The sequence below is a fragment of the Solanum verrucosum genome, unplaced genomic scaffold, assembly GCF_900185275.1.
Source record: "Solanum verrucosum unplaced genomic scaffold, falcon-dt-bn FXZP01000040.1, whole genome shotgun sequence".
Lineage (NCBI taxonomy): Eukaryota > Viridiplantae > Streptophyta > Magnoliopsida > Solanales > Solanaceae > Solanum > Solanum verrucosum.
Genome location: NW_026020323.1, coordinates 1,795,070 through 1,810,750, shown reverse-complemented (window position 1 = coordinate 1,810,750; position 15,681 = coordinate 1,795,070). Strand labels below are relative to the sequence as shown.

The following is a 15,681-nucleotide window of genomic DNA, read 5'->3' as shown; positions in this document are numbered from 1 at the left end:
AATTATGACATGGCATTAATATATGTGACGTGGATATGAAACGTCATTTATGTAAGAGAGAATGAGCTATACACATGGTTGGAGGGATTTAAAAGTCTCATTTTAATTGAATTTAAGGGTTTCAGTTGATAAATGATCAAGTAGAAAAATCCAGAATATAAATTCATACAAGTATAAAGATACATAACATCATTTCACCTTATTATAACTTATAATATTTTTTATATAGTTTACAAATATATAAATTGAGACATAGAAAGTAGTATACTTGAATGACTTTTGTGACCTTCATTGATATGAAAAGAGTCCATAATTAAATGATTTATAATAGAGAAATGTTTTGTGACCATCATTTGTGACGTATAATAAGTTTTTTTTAAAGTACAAATGACAAAACGTCTTCCAACCTTATATATAAGGAGTAGTAGTAGTCACAAATTAGTAAACTAGTTCTACTCTGTTCACCGGCAACCACAAAAATCCAATCTCATACAATGACGACGAAAGCAGAGCTTGTTTTCATTCCTTCGGCGGGAGCAGGTCACCTTATCTCCGCCGTTGAAATTGCAAAACTCATTCTCAACAGAGATGAGAGGCTCTGCATCTCTATCCTCATTATGAAGTTTCCAATGGATTTCGGTATTCAATCTTATATCGAATCACTCTCATCTATACCCCGTTTGCAGTTTGTTGACATCTCCGTTGACGAAAAAACTATTGGTGGATTCATGTCAAATAAGGAGACCTTCTTCATAAACTTCATTCAGAGTCATAAACCAAAAGTAAAAGATTTTTTGAATAACTCCAGCTTTTCTAGATCTAATTCTCGTCTCGCAGGCATCGTTCTCGACATGTTCTGCATCCCTATGATAGACGTAGCCAATGAATTTTGTGTTCCTAGTTACATTTTTCTTACCTCAAGTGCTGCTTTCCTTGCCCTATGTTTTCATTTTGAATCTCTAAAAAAGGTACATCATATTGACACCTCCAAATACAAGCATTCCAATGAAGAATTAACAATCCCGGGTTTTAAAAACCCATATCCTGCGAAATTCTTGCCTACCATGGCAACGGATCAAGGGGTCATGTATGCCATGTTCTTCGATTTGGTTACTCGTTTCAAAGAGACGAAGGGTATTATGGTCAACACGTTCACGGAGCTAGAACTTTTACCTCTTCAGTCTCTTTCAGTTCCGCGAATTTATCCAGTTGGTCCAGTGGTGAATTTTAAGGAAGGAGGTCATGGCCGAAACAGTCAATCCGAAACAGAAAGCATTATCAAATGGTTAGATGATCAGCCAGAGTCCTCTGTAGTGTTTTTGTGCTTCGGAAGTATGGGAAGCTTTGAAATCGAACAGATCAATGAAATAGCAACTGCACTTGAGTGTAGTGGTCATAGATTCTTATGGTCCTTGCGAAGACCACCACCAAAGGGGCAAATTGGGCTTCCGAGTAATTACGAGAATGTTGAAGAAGTGCTACCAGAAGGGTTTATTGAAAGGACAAATGGGGTTGGGAAAGTGATTGGATGGGCACCTAAGTGGCGGTACTATCTCATCCAGCAGTGGGTGGATTTGTATCGCATTGTGGATGGAATTCTGTACTCGAAAGCTTGTATTTTGGGGTACCAATAGCCACTTGGCCTCTTTATGCTGAACAACAAATGAATGCATTTGCGTTGGTTAAAGAGTTGGGAGTGGGAGTGGAGATTCGAATGGACTATTTCAAGGATTTTGAGGGGAAATATGAGCATGTCGACATTGTGAGTGCCAAGGAAATTGAAAGTGGCATACGACTGTTGATGGCAAACGGCGATGACAACGAAATAAGGAAAAAGGCGAAGGAGATGAAAGAGAAAAGCAATGCAGCTATGAAAGAGGGTGGTTCATCTTATGCATCTCTTGGGCTTCTAATTGAGGATGTCATTAGTAACATTTCTTGATCATTAGCCGGTATATTTGTTAAGAGACTATGTGATCAATAACTAATTAATGATTACCAACTTATGTATTGCACTTTCACAAGATAACCTGCTCTAATGCTAATGATGTGTTACTTGTTAAAATGGCAAAAATAGAGAAGACCAAGTGTATGGCTCTAGGCATTAGTGGCTTCATTAGTCATGGCCGGTGGAACAAGAAAATCGTTTATATATATATATATATATATATATATATATTTGAGGTAAGAAGAAAAAATGTCTTACTCTACCACTAGTGTGTATACAACTTTGACTTTAAATGCTGAAGGTTTGCCAATTGGACAAGGACAAACAAGGGTAAAAAGTTTCAGACCATTTATTTTTAAGATCATTGAGTGTAATTTCATGAATTTGATAGATCCAATAAATTGGTTGATACTATAATTTGTCAAAAACTAGTGTTTGTGGTCCCTAAAATCTATTGCCTTCAATTGCTCATCTTTTTTCTCCATTTTTTTTTAGTATTTGTTAGTAATTATCCTCATTTTAATGCAATTATGCAATTATTAAATAATTAATGTTTTCGGTTCTCTAAAAGTCATTGTCTACTTGCATTTACCTTTTGGAAGATACTCCCGTCGTTCATTTTTATATGTCACATTTTTAGATTTTATTTGCATTAAGAAACTAAGTAAGTTTACAATTCTTACCATTTGGAAGATACTCCCTTTATTGCATATTAGTTGACCACCTTACTAAAAATACATGTCCCAAATTACTTGTGCACTAATCAAATTAAGATTAAACCAATTAGAAGAATTTCCCATTTTACCCCTACAATTATTATTTTTAGAAGCATAAATAATTCTTTTTCCAAGAGTTTATTAATTACTTTGTGTTATATATCCATTGAATGAGTGGATTGTTCATTTAGTTAATACATGAACAATTACATTCATGCATACATAACCCATTTGTCCCTAATTACTTGTCCACTTTTCTTTTTTAAGTTGTCCCTATTTACTTGTCCATTTTGACAAATCAAGAAAGGGCATATTTCTTTTACCTATTATACCCTAAATTAATTACTTTGAAAAATGTAGAACTTCTTGAATATTTTAAGTTCTTAATTCATCAACTTTATAATTAATATAGGTAAAATGGTAAACTCACTATGTCAATAATTGTTTTCTTAATAGGTGTGTCAGTTCAAAAGTGGACAAGTAATTAGGGACAAAGGGGGTATTTCCTAGGTTCTATGAGCCATTTTGGATAAGAATGTATCTATTAATTTGGGCATTTAAGATAGTGACTTTTGGAGTGATTTCTCAACATATAAATAGGGTTGTCACTCACCATTGTAATAGACACTTGAAGACATTTGAATAAGATGATCTCAACCTTCTACTCTTCATATCTCTTGTCTATATTGTTTGTAGTATATTGCTTGTGTTTTATAAGGCCAATTGAGATTGAGTTTTAGTTTTTATTCCAATCATATTCTGATTAATCTCATTATGAGAATCAAGAAGGGGATATGAAAACTACAACAATCAAGAATATTCTATGCTTAAATCAAGTATGTATTTTCTAAAATCTTTTTTATAATTTAGAAATAAGTTTCAATTGATACCCGACAATACTATAGTGTTTGGTCATTAATATTGACTAGGAACCAAGGCATATAATATTACTAGTTGGATATTCTTTGCTCCACAAAATTCCTTAAATGGAAGAAGGTATAAAATTTTGGTAGCATTGAGCTTGTTTAACTGCACATAAAGAATGGAGAGCTCTCTGGTAAGATTGAGAGCATAGTGAATCATATTTTTATTCATTTCACATTTTAAAAAATAGAGATAATTGATAAAGTAATGTTTTGATTATGCTAATTTTGAAGGTAAATTTTTTTTTCTTATTACAATTACTTATATTGTTGAAGGTATTAGTTGAGACAAGTGATTATATTTTCTGAATTTTATTTAAATATTTTGAAAGACTCAAATGGTGAGTCATGTTGTACTTCGGTCTATTATATCATTGGTTGAGGGTAAGACGGTGGATTCAAGTCCCATCACACCAAAAGGGTGTTAAAGTCCGGATAAACCATAATGAAAAATGTTTGAGGCTAAAACGGTAGATTCAAGTTCTATCGCACCAAGAGGGTAAGACATCAATTTGAGTTCTGATGCACCATGATGATAAGGTATTGGGTTCGAGTCTCATAGAATTCTGGCCTAACACACCTTATATGAGTAAAACAATGTGTTTGAGTCTCAATGCACCATAGTGATGACGAAGACAAAAATAATATATTTTTGACGAAACTCATGAAATTCGTCTCATTGAATTTACTCCATTTTCTGAACATAATGGATAGCAATACATGATAAGTTTGAAATCTTCCTAATTTATTTGGTTCATTCTATGTATGAATGTGGTAGCAGTGAATAATAATTTTGAAAGATGACAAGTGATCGAATATGATAATTATAAAAGAAAGAACACTATGAGTTCTCTAAATAGTCCTTCAAAATGTGAAGATATTTTTTATCATCAAAATGGTATTAAAGGTCATTGGACCCGTGGTGGTTGTGCAATCTAATAATTTGATAAGTTAATTTATAGATCCTCCATCAAAAGAAAAAGGAAGATAATGTCATGGTACACTTGACCTTTCAAAGTGATGTTGAGGTGTGTCATGAAAATATGATTAATTTTTAAGGCATGACAATGAACAATGAATTTATAATAAATTTTTGAAGCACATACAAATAATTAATCCATACTTACTCTTGTTAGCTGACACACCAGCACAAAAGAACAGCAACTCCAGATTGTTGATTATCCAAAGCAAAAGAAGGCGGAGACTCTAGTTATTCCATGACGGTAACATTTCTCAAGAGCAAGGTGAGAAAAGCGGCGGGAAGACAAGGAATATGATAAAGGGGTTTGATTTAGGAAACCCTACATTAGATATACATATACCCATCCAAATAGAAATTGGATTAGGCTTAAGAATGAGTAGAATAGTTTTGTTAATTTTTTATTTTTTTGCTATTTTGGCTCCATTTATTGGTTTGGGATTTGCCTGAGGGGGTGTAAGGTTTGGATTTTTAAGATTATTAATGAAAGACCAAAAGTTGCATTAAAAAATCAATCTCTTTCTTGAAGAGAATTCGACTTGTGACAAATATTATGAATGCTCGACTATTCTGAAGGTGAGCAAATCAAGATGTGAAAAAATAATTATGGAATGAATACATGTCACAACTCACCTCTGTGGAAGGTTCGACAAATATAAAGAGATTTTATCTTGGCATAAATGATCATTGGTTGTGTATACCTATGATACGACAAAAGAAAAGCAAGAAACATATCTTACTTGTGTCATATTTTGACCATGGTAATACAGTAATAATATTATTTTTTCCTTAAAGGAGATGTTCATCATATGGATGATGTCATGTGATAGTACACAAAATTAATTGGGAGCTTAAGATAGCTAGTGTATTACTATCGGAAGAATAATATTAGGTCGTAGTAAATCTCAAAAGAAACTTTTTAAGTTTCGGAGAAATTGAAAAAAATTATTATATTGAGACTAGAGGTGTACATGATCGGGTTGGTTCAGGTTTTTCAAATATCAAATCAAACCATTTGTGTAAAAATTTTAAATTTTTAAACCAAACCAAACTAATAAAATTTGGATTTTTTCGGGTTTTTCAACCTCGGGTTGGTTCGGGTTTTTCAAATACCAAACCATTGTGTCGAATTTTTTAATTTATAAATCAAACCAAACTAATAAACCTCGGATTTTTTCAGATTTTTGGATTTTTTCGGTAAAGTTTGCATACAAACATATAATTAACTTGTGCTCCAAATATTTCTTTAGTCCAACCAAAATACAATTATCTAAGGTGTTTCTTAAAAAAAACACAAAATATGATATGAGTACTGATGACACTAAAATATTCAATAAAAAATAATAATGAAATCATCAGATAAAATAAATATTGCAAAGTCACAATGAAAATGATCATAATTTAAAAGTACGAAATCATGCTAAAATGAGTTTAATAAGTATTAGTTACATTACTAAATATTTAAGGAAAATTAAAATTAGATTATGTATGTTAATTGTCTAAACCAATGTAAAACTAAAGAACAAATATTTAATATTATTGTCATTCTTAGTGTTGAATTGATTTTCTTTTTGCATTAGTATTAATTTGATTTTGATTTAAGTTTTATTATAATTATCAACATCTATGAACTATAATCCTTATTGGACCATTCCAAATTCTAAGTTTTAAACTTGAAATAATGTATTAAAAGATAAAAACTATGAAATAGTATAAGAAATATTTTAAAATTATATCATAGTAAATATTTTTATGTATAAAATAAAATTTTAAAATTACATATATAATGTCGGGTTGGTTTGGTCTTGGGTTGATTTTTTTAGTTAAAACCAAACCAAACCAAACCAAATATAGTCGGATTTTTTTTTTTCCAATACCAAACCACCAGTCGGATTTTTTTTTCCGATTTGACTCGATTTGCGATTTGATTTGGTTTTTGGTTCGATTTTGTAAACCCCTAATTGAGACTATAAATTATGAGAAAATTTAATATCTTCTAATTACTACTATCAAAACGAGTTATAAATATTTATATAAAATGTTACCTGATTTTTCCTCTTGTTTGTTATATACAAACATGAACATGATAATAGAATCACATGCAAATAATTTCTAATTATATTAAAGGGTCAATGAAACAGAAAGAAAGTGGCAACTGAACTAACAAATAGGGGTGTACATAGTCGGGTTGGTTCGGATTTTTTAAATATCAAACCAAACCATTTGTGTCGGATTTTTAAATTTATAAACCAAATCAAATCAATAAAACTCGAGTTTTTCAACCTCGGGTTTTTTCGGGTTGTTTCAAATTTTTCCGGTAAAGTATTCATTCAAACATATAATATACTTGTACTTTAAATATTTCTTTAGTCCTACCAAAATACAACTACCTAAGATGTTTCTTAAAAATATAACACAATATGATATGATTAAGGACACTAAAATATCCAACAAAAATAATAATAATAAAATCGCGTAAAACAAATATTGCAAATTAACAAGTCATAATGAAAATGATCATAATTTAAAAGTACTAAATCATGCTAAAATTAAGTTTAATAAGTATTAGTTACATGACTAAATATTAAAGGAAATTAAAATTAGATTATGTATTTTAATTGTCTAAACCAATGAAAAACTAAAGAACAAATATTCAATATTATTGTCATTCTCAGTGTTGAATTGATTTTCTTTTTGCATTAGTATTAATTTGATTTTGATTTAAGCTTTATTATAATTATCAACATTTGTGGACTATAATCTGTATTGGCCCATTCATAATTCTAAGTTTCAAACTTGAAATAATATATTAAAAGATAAAAATTATGAAAAAGTATAAGAAATATTTAAAAATTATATCAAAGTAAATATTTTTATGTATAAAATAAAATTTTAAAATTATATATATAATGTCGGGTTGGTTTGGTCTCGGGTTGGCTTTTTTTAGTTAAAACCAAACCAACCCAAATATAGTCGGGTTTTTTTTTCAAAACCAAACCACTAGTCGGGTTTTTTTTCGGGTTAACTCGATTTGCGATTTGATTCGATTTTCGGTGTACGCCCCTACTAACAACTAGTACATGGAACAGTGGTAGACTCACAAATGTTCTTAGACTATAAACCTTGTGAAGCTGGTATATATATTGGCCTCCGCATTAGAGGTTTTTGCCCGTTTGGCCATACGATATGGAATCATATCAGTTACCATAATATGAAATTATGTGATGGAATTGAAGTGTTTTTGAACATTCGATATGAAATTTTTTGTTGTATATTTTCTAATAAACATAAGAATCTCATAAGTTATAAATTATTAAAATTGCCCCAAATGTTTATTCAATCTTATCAAATAAATAAAAATTTATAAATCGCATAATAAATTATTACAAAGCTATGTGTTCTCCACTTAAGTAATTGTTTCATCTAACTTTAATGGAAAAATGCATAAGTACCCCCCAGCCTATACTCGAAATCCCAGAGACACACCTAACCTTTACTAAGATCCTATTACCCCCCCCCCCCGAACTTAATTTATCTATAATATTCTACCCCTTTTCGGCCTACGTGGCACTATCCTTGAAAATGTTGTCATCATGCGTTGGGCCCACAAGATAGTGCCACGTAGGCCAAAAAGGGGTAGAATATTACATATAAAATAAGTTCGGGGGGGTAATAGGACCTTAGTAAAGGTTAGGTGTGTCTCTGAGATTTCGGGCATAGGTTGGGGGGGTACTTATGCATTTTCCCAACTTTAATTGATCAAGCTTTAATTAAAGGGAAAAAGTACAAGTACCCCCTAGACTATGACCGAAATCTCAGAGACACATCTTAACTAAACTAAGGTCCTATTATCCCCCCTAACCGATTTTTTTGTAATTTTTTACACCTTTTTAGCTTATGTGACATCCAAATATCTCCCACGCGCCTCGATTGCGTGCAGTCACAGAGTGTGCCATGTAATCCAAAAGGTGCACAAAAATATTTTTAAAATGAGTTCAGGGGGGTAATAGGACCTTAGTTTAGTCATAGTATAGGGGGGTACTTGTGCCTTATCCCTTAATTAAATAAAAAAATTGAACATAAATTGTAGTGTACTAGTCTTTAATATAATCCTCGGGAAAATGCATAAGTACCCCCCCAGCCTATACCCGAAATCCCAGAGACACACCTAACCTTTATTAAGGTCCTATTACCCCCCGAACTTATTTTATATGTAATATTCTACCCTTTTTTGGCCTACATGGCACTATCAGGTGGGCCCAACGCATGTTGACATTTTTTTCAAGGATAGTGCCACGTAGGCCGAAAAGGGGTAGAATATTATAGATAAATTAAGTTCGGGGGGGGGGGGGGGATAATAGGACCTTAGTAAAGGTTAGGTGTGTCTCTGGGATTTTAGGCATAGGGTGAGGGGGTACTTATGCATTTTCCCTATAATCCTCCACATAGTACGAACAATCTCCTCACATTGAACTTGCATTTCTCGATCATATGACCGAGAAGACGTACCAACATTCTTACTTTGAGTCATTTGTTGGTCAATATCATCTGCAACTATATTTTCATGCTCATAAACCATAAATATTTCATCACTCCTTTGATATTCTCGCAAATAATTATGTAACACTACACATGGTATGACATTTTTCATTTGTGTGTCAATATCATAATGGTTCATGCCTTGTATCACTTGTGTGCAATTACACATTTTTAGTGCATTAATTTCATGCTAAAATCAAACATATTGGAAGTAGTGATTATCAAACATACATCACCAATTTTGTCATTTTTCATATTAAATTGCTTTAAACATTTTCATATGTAGCCGAAAGAGAAGTTTTTTATTATTATTATGAAAAACCAAAAAAAAAGTATCACTCCCTCCATTCTTATTTATATTCACCAAATCAATTCCTAATTTATCATTTATATGCACCAAATTTAAAGTAATAAATTTTATGTTGGTGAGAATAATAAATTTTAAAAAGTAACGATGTGATTATAAATTTTATTTTCATATGAAATAAATGGTTAGCAGATATAAATGTGGGGTTGTTGTAACAAAATATAAACTTGTGGTCAATTTTATATTTGAAAAATCTCAAATGATGATATGGAATTCCCAAATGATGATTTTTGGAGAATATGAGATTCCATCTCATGATATGAAACCATGAGATGGAATCAACATGAATCACATGTCCAAACACTGATTTCATCTCACGATTTCATATCATGATTTGATATCATATGGTCAAACACCTACTAGTCATGTTTAAGTCCACAAATCTTTTTCTGGTAAAACAGAAATCAATTAATTTTTAAGTTTTATTTATATAAAGTAAGCAGGAAACTACTCCAGACTAGTCTATCAAGGAGATAATACAATTTTTAATTGGACACGAATAATATAACTTTTTTTTTTATTTTCCACTCGGTGTTTGGAGTTCGTATTAGAGCTCCAACTAAATGTCACTGTAGGACTAAATCTGAATCGCGCACTTTATAACTACACGCAAAATAAAGTAGTCATTTCGACATTAAAAATATGAAATTTGGACAAATGTATATTTGGAAAAGAAGAGTTTAAAATAGTATTTGGAAGTATTAATTTGAAAAACCGCCGACCTAGGGTTTTTTCGGTGGCCCCAACATAGGCAGCAATTGCGCAGCTATCATGGCTGCTACGGCCACTGGACAGCCTCCTTTCGAGGCTATCCAGTCCACCCCACCACCACATACGTCACCCTTTTCAATTTCAATACTCTAAATTCTAAACAATCTGCCATAATTAACAGAAAAAGAATCGTAAAATCTATCAAAATAATTCATGGAGAACCTACTATCACGTTTTCAATGGAGGAAAGACAAGACTTTATGATCGAAGAGGGATTGCATCAAGCAGTGGTGTTTAAATTATCCCATGATGTGCCAGACTTGAAAGTATTAAGTTCAATTTTACCAAAACATCTTGATACCAAGGGCAATTGTTTAATTGGCTTACTTGCTCCAAGTCAAATTTTGTTGAGGTTTGACCAATATGAAGATTATGTACTAGTTTTATCTCGCTCAGTTAATTATATTCTCTACAATGGAGAGGAGCATCAATGTAGGATTTTTCCATGGTCCATTGGATATAATCCTAAGGAGGAAATGATGTTAGCTGTGGCTTGGATTTCTTTACCAAACTTATCTCCGATTTTGTTTGCAAAGAAGTCTTTGTTGTCTATAGCATCGGCAGTTGGAAAACCAATAGATATAGATAAAGCTACTCAAATCAAGTCAAGATCTAACACGGCTAGGGTCAAGGCTATACTTGATCTAATGGAAAAGCATGCAAATCGTATAAGGTTGCAGTTTGTGGATGGAAAATCTGGTAAGTTGATCGAGATTTTTCAAGACACTGTATATGATAATCTACCTTTGTATTGCAATTATGGTAAGCACCAAGGTTATGATGAAGATAGTTGTCGTTTGATCTCGAAAAGAAATCAAAATAACAAACAAATTGATGATACCATTGAAGTTGCTTTAAGAGGTACTATCGATAGTGAAAAGTATCAAGGTGATGCGAGAGAAATACTAAATGAAAAAAGAAAGATTGTAGATGTCGATCAAAGTAAAGCTACTTCTTTAGATTGACAATTGGTTGCTGCCACTTCTGAGAAAAATCGTGCAAACTCAATGGATGTTGATACAAGTAATATAATATTGATGTTCAAACAACTACCAAAAACAAAGGGGGAACACCAAGAGTTGGAGTTGATGCGCCGCGAGTTGGTTTAGGACAAAAATTAATAGATTCGAGACAAAAATTAATGGATACATCTAATGTTGAAGATGCTGAAAATTTCGGGCAGCATGTTTTGCAAGTTGAAAATGAGAATGCAACTAAAAACTGGACACTGGTTGCACACAAAAATTCAACTAGTAGTCGGACCCTTTCTCCGACTAGTCAAAATAATTCTCCATATAGTGAAAAGGGTGCGTCTAGGAATTTTTATGACAGTGAGAAGAGGCAAGATATTAGTAATGCCTCAAGAGACCTATTGTGTTCGAATAATTTTGATGTTTTATTGAAGACTACTGGAAAGCAAGTAAGGTTAACAGAGAATGACAATGATTTAATCCAAGAAAAACAGGTCTCACCACCTGCTTTGAATAACAAGTTAAGTCCAAAAGCTCCCGTATTTGTGTCTAATGTGTGATTGCAAAGAAGAATGAGTCACAGGTTTTAGTGTCAAATACAATGGATTTGGGCGAGGATTCTTTTGATGAAGATGAGGAAGACAATATGCTAGACATATGCTTTGATAAAGTGGCTAGGGAAGGGGATATATCACATAGGCAACAAAGAAGTGGAAGCAACAAAAGCAAAAAGAAGACACATGGAAGGCAACATAGTTGGGACGGTAAAATGACTGAAGAGTTTGTTCCAAGGCACCTACTGATGCGACAGACAAAACAAAACCATTTGACAATATCAATATGTTCAACAAGATCCAATAAATCCATAAATAAGGTATGAATTATTAAGTGTTGTTGGATAGGTTTGAAGAAGAAGACAAGAGAAAAATACTTTATGTTAACTTTTGATGGGCAATCAATCTTTTTTAATTCATGCTTTTGTAATAGAAAGTTTGAGGCTGATAACGCAACTTTCTTCTTGATTGACATATTTTTACATTATTTAAGCATCCTCATTTGTAATATCATCATGTAGTGTGTTGCAAACTCTGTGGTGATCAGAAAATGTTTAGTTCTCTCTAACTCTTATCTTCTTCATGCTTGTTAGGTAGTAGAAGGTAGGTACTTCATTAGGATTAGTAAGGTAAGGTCTAGCTCCCCTTACTTGTACTTATTCCTATTGATATTTTTTATGTTTAATAAAAGGTTGCTAGATACTGTCTAGTGGTAAATTTCCTTTTTAAAAAAATATATTGGGAAGTTAGAGTTGAGTTCGGATATAAATACAAGTTTAAGTTAATTTTGAATTTTTACGAGGGATATAAAGTTAAAACAACTTTTGAAAATTCTCAAATTTTTGTGCGACCCAATTGAATTTTTAATGATTTAAGCTTGAAAATTGCTTGGAGCAGCCATGACGTTTGGGCCATTCGAGCAGACTAGTCAAAAGAAAAAACCTTTAATTAATGAGATTTCATTAAAAACTTGTTGGGCAAGATACAAGTTTTGAGTTAAAATAATCACCATTAACTATATATAATATGATATGGCCTTCACCAAGACCAAAGTTTATAATTAGCTTTTAATAATGCTACAAATTATATATAAGGAATAGTAGGAGTCACAAATTTGTTCACAGAAATTCAATGACGACGAAAGCAGAACTTGTTTTTATCCCTTCTCCGGCAGCAGGTCATCTCATTTCCGCCGTTGAAATTGCAAAACTCATTCTCAACAGAGATGACCGGCTCTGTATCTCTATCCTCATTATGAAGCTTCCAATGGATTTCGGCATTCAATCTTACATCGAATCACTCTCATCTATACCCCGTTTGCAGTTCGTTGACATCACTGTTGACGAAAAAACTATTGCTGGATTCATGTCAAATAAGGAGACTTTCTTCATGAACTTCATTCAAAGTCACAAACCTAAAGTAAAAGATTTTTTGAATAACTCCAGCTTTTCTAGATCGAATTCTCGTCTCGCTGGCTTCGTTCTCGACATGTTTTGCACCCCTATGATAGACGTAGCCGATGAATTTTGTGTTCCAAGTTACATTTTCTACACCTCAAATGCTGCTTTCCTTGCCCTCTGTTTTCATTTTGAGTCTCTGAAAAAGGAGCATCATATCGATACCTCCAAATACAAAAATTCCAATGAAGAATTAACAATCCCGGGTTTTAAAAACCCGTATCCATCGAAATTCTTGCCTAGACTGATAACAGATCAATCAGTAATGACGACTACGTTCTTCGATTTGATTACTCGAATCAAAGAGACGAAGGGTATTATGGTCAACACATTCACCGATCTAGAACCTTTACCTCTTCAGTCTCTTTCAGTTCCGCGAATTTATCCAGTTGGTCCAGTGGTGAATTTGAAGGAAGGAGGTCATGGTCGAAACAGTCAATCCGAAACAGAAAGCATTATCAAATGGTTAGATGATCAGCCAGAGTCCTCTGTAGTGTTTTTGTGCTTCGGAAGTATGGGAAGCTTTGAAATCGAACAGATCAATGAAATAGCAATTGCACTTGAGTGTAGTGGTCATAGATTCTTATGGTCCTTGCGAAGACCACCACCAAAGGGGCAAATTGGGCTTCCGAGTAATTACGAGAATGTTGAGCAAGTGCTACCAGAAGGGTTTATTGAAAGGACAATTGAGGTTGGGAAAGTGATAGGATGGGCACCTCAAGTGGCGGTACTATCTCATCCAGCAGTGGGTGGATTTGTATCGCATTGTGGATGGAATTCTGTACTTGAAAGTTTGTATTTCGGGGTACCAATAGCTACTTGGCCCCTGCACGCTGAACAACAAATGAACGCGTTTGAGTTGGTTAAAGAATTGGGATTGGGAGTGGAGATTCGAATGGACTATTTCAAGGATTTCCATGGGAATGATGAGAATGTCGAAATTGTGGGTGCGAAGGAAATCGAAAGTGGCATACGGAAGTTGATGACTAATGGAGACGAGAATGAAATAATAAGGAGAAAGGCGAACGAGACGAAAGAGAAGTGCAATGCAGCTATGAAGGAGGGTGGTTCATCTTATGCATCTCTTGGGCTTCTAATTGAGGATGTCATTAGTAACATTTCTTGATCATTTTGTTCCACACTTACTACACCTTGTTTGGATGGTTGTTATCGGTTGTGTTGTATTGTATTATTGGTTTAAATATAATGTTTATTTTGATTGTTAATTAAATTATATTGTATAGTATCATTTAAACCATTGTTAGGTAACGATGAAAATTACTCATTTTATGTAATGATCGATTTTGTGTGATCGCGTGGTTACCTTAATATTTTCTTCTTATTTTGTCTTTATTACTATTTAATAATTGTATTCATCCTTTACCCTACATTTTCATAGTAGTTTTATCTCGCACCTTATTTTTCTTATAAGTTTATCATTCAAATTATGACGTTATGTAATGATGGAGAACAATATTTAGTCATGGCCTGCCGACCAAGAAAATCATTTTATTTTTAAGTATATATATTTGAGGTACGAAGAAAAATTGTCCTATTCTACCACTAGTGTATATACAACTTTCAATTGGATATGAATAATACTGTTACAGCAAGCTTAAGTACGACCTTATGGTTTTTTTTTTTTTTTTTAATGATATGAATAATACTGTCATAACGCTTGGGCCATTCCAATAGACTACGTTAGAACTTTAATTAATGAGATCTCATTACGGACAATTTGGGGTAATTTTATAATAGGAAAATCTATGTAACTATGGCAATTATAAATCTTATATTTACTTATTAAAATAATTATTTAATAAAGTTATAATATTATTTTAATAGAAAATTTATATGATTATACTCAATTCCCTAGTTCACGCATAATTAGAAATTGTATGTCACTTTTTTTCCCTCTCACCTATATTATCGTATTTCTTTCACACGTCGTGACTCCACTAATTTAGCATAATTTACTTTTTAATTTCTTCAAATTCAAACTAGAGATCTTCCTAAATTTGCTCTTGTGTAATTATTCAAAATTTTAGCCAACGGTAAGTGTATGAGCATATTTTTTCTTTCACTGGGAAGACTGTTGCTGAAGGAAAGTCGTCCAAACATAAAGTATCAAATAGGTATGTGATTTCTTTAACGTAACCATTGTATCATGATACAGGTGTCTCAAAAAGGTATGCTGATACATTATGTATCGGAAAGGTATCATTATGTAATGCACTGAAAATGCATCGTGATACATCACCTATCAGTAAGGTATCATATTACATCATATATCGAAAACACAACAAAACGATTGAATAAACAATGGAGAAGGAATATTAATTTTTTTTAAAAGTGTGCCTTTTTTTTAGGGTAAACTATAGTAATCCCACTAGTTTAGGTCCTAATTACTAAGATTTCCGATAGTTTCAAATATTAAATCATCTACCATATTTCGT

At 32.6% G+C, this 15,681-nt stretch overlaps 1 protein-coding gene and 1 pseudogene across 1 annotated transcript; both read left to right on the top strand.

Moving 5' to 3' along the window:
- Window positions 1-461: 461 nt before the first annotated feature.
- On the top strand, window positions 462-1,942 carry LOC125835447 (anthocyanidin 3-O-glucosyltransferase 2-like; annotated as a pseudogene).
- A 10,957-nt stretch (window positions 1,943-12,899) lies between these two features.
- LOC125835446 (anthocyanidin 3-O-glucosyltransferase 2-like) lies at window positions 12,900-14,548 on the top strand. Its single transcript, XM_049514573.1, has one exon. It carries the CDS (start codon window positions 12,900-12,902, stop codon window positions 14,349-14,351), a length of 1,452 nt encoding a protein of 483 aa, XP_049370530.1. The 3' UTR covers window positions 14,352-14,548.
- Window positions 14,549-15,681: the final 1,133 nt, after the last annotated feature.

What these genes read in the sequence shown, in the direction of transcription:
- LOC125835446 (XM_049514573.1), top strand. Translation starts at nt 12,900, where the DNA reads ATGACGACGAAAGCAGAACTTGTTTTTATCCCTTCTCCGGCAGCAGGT.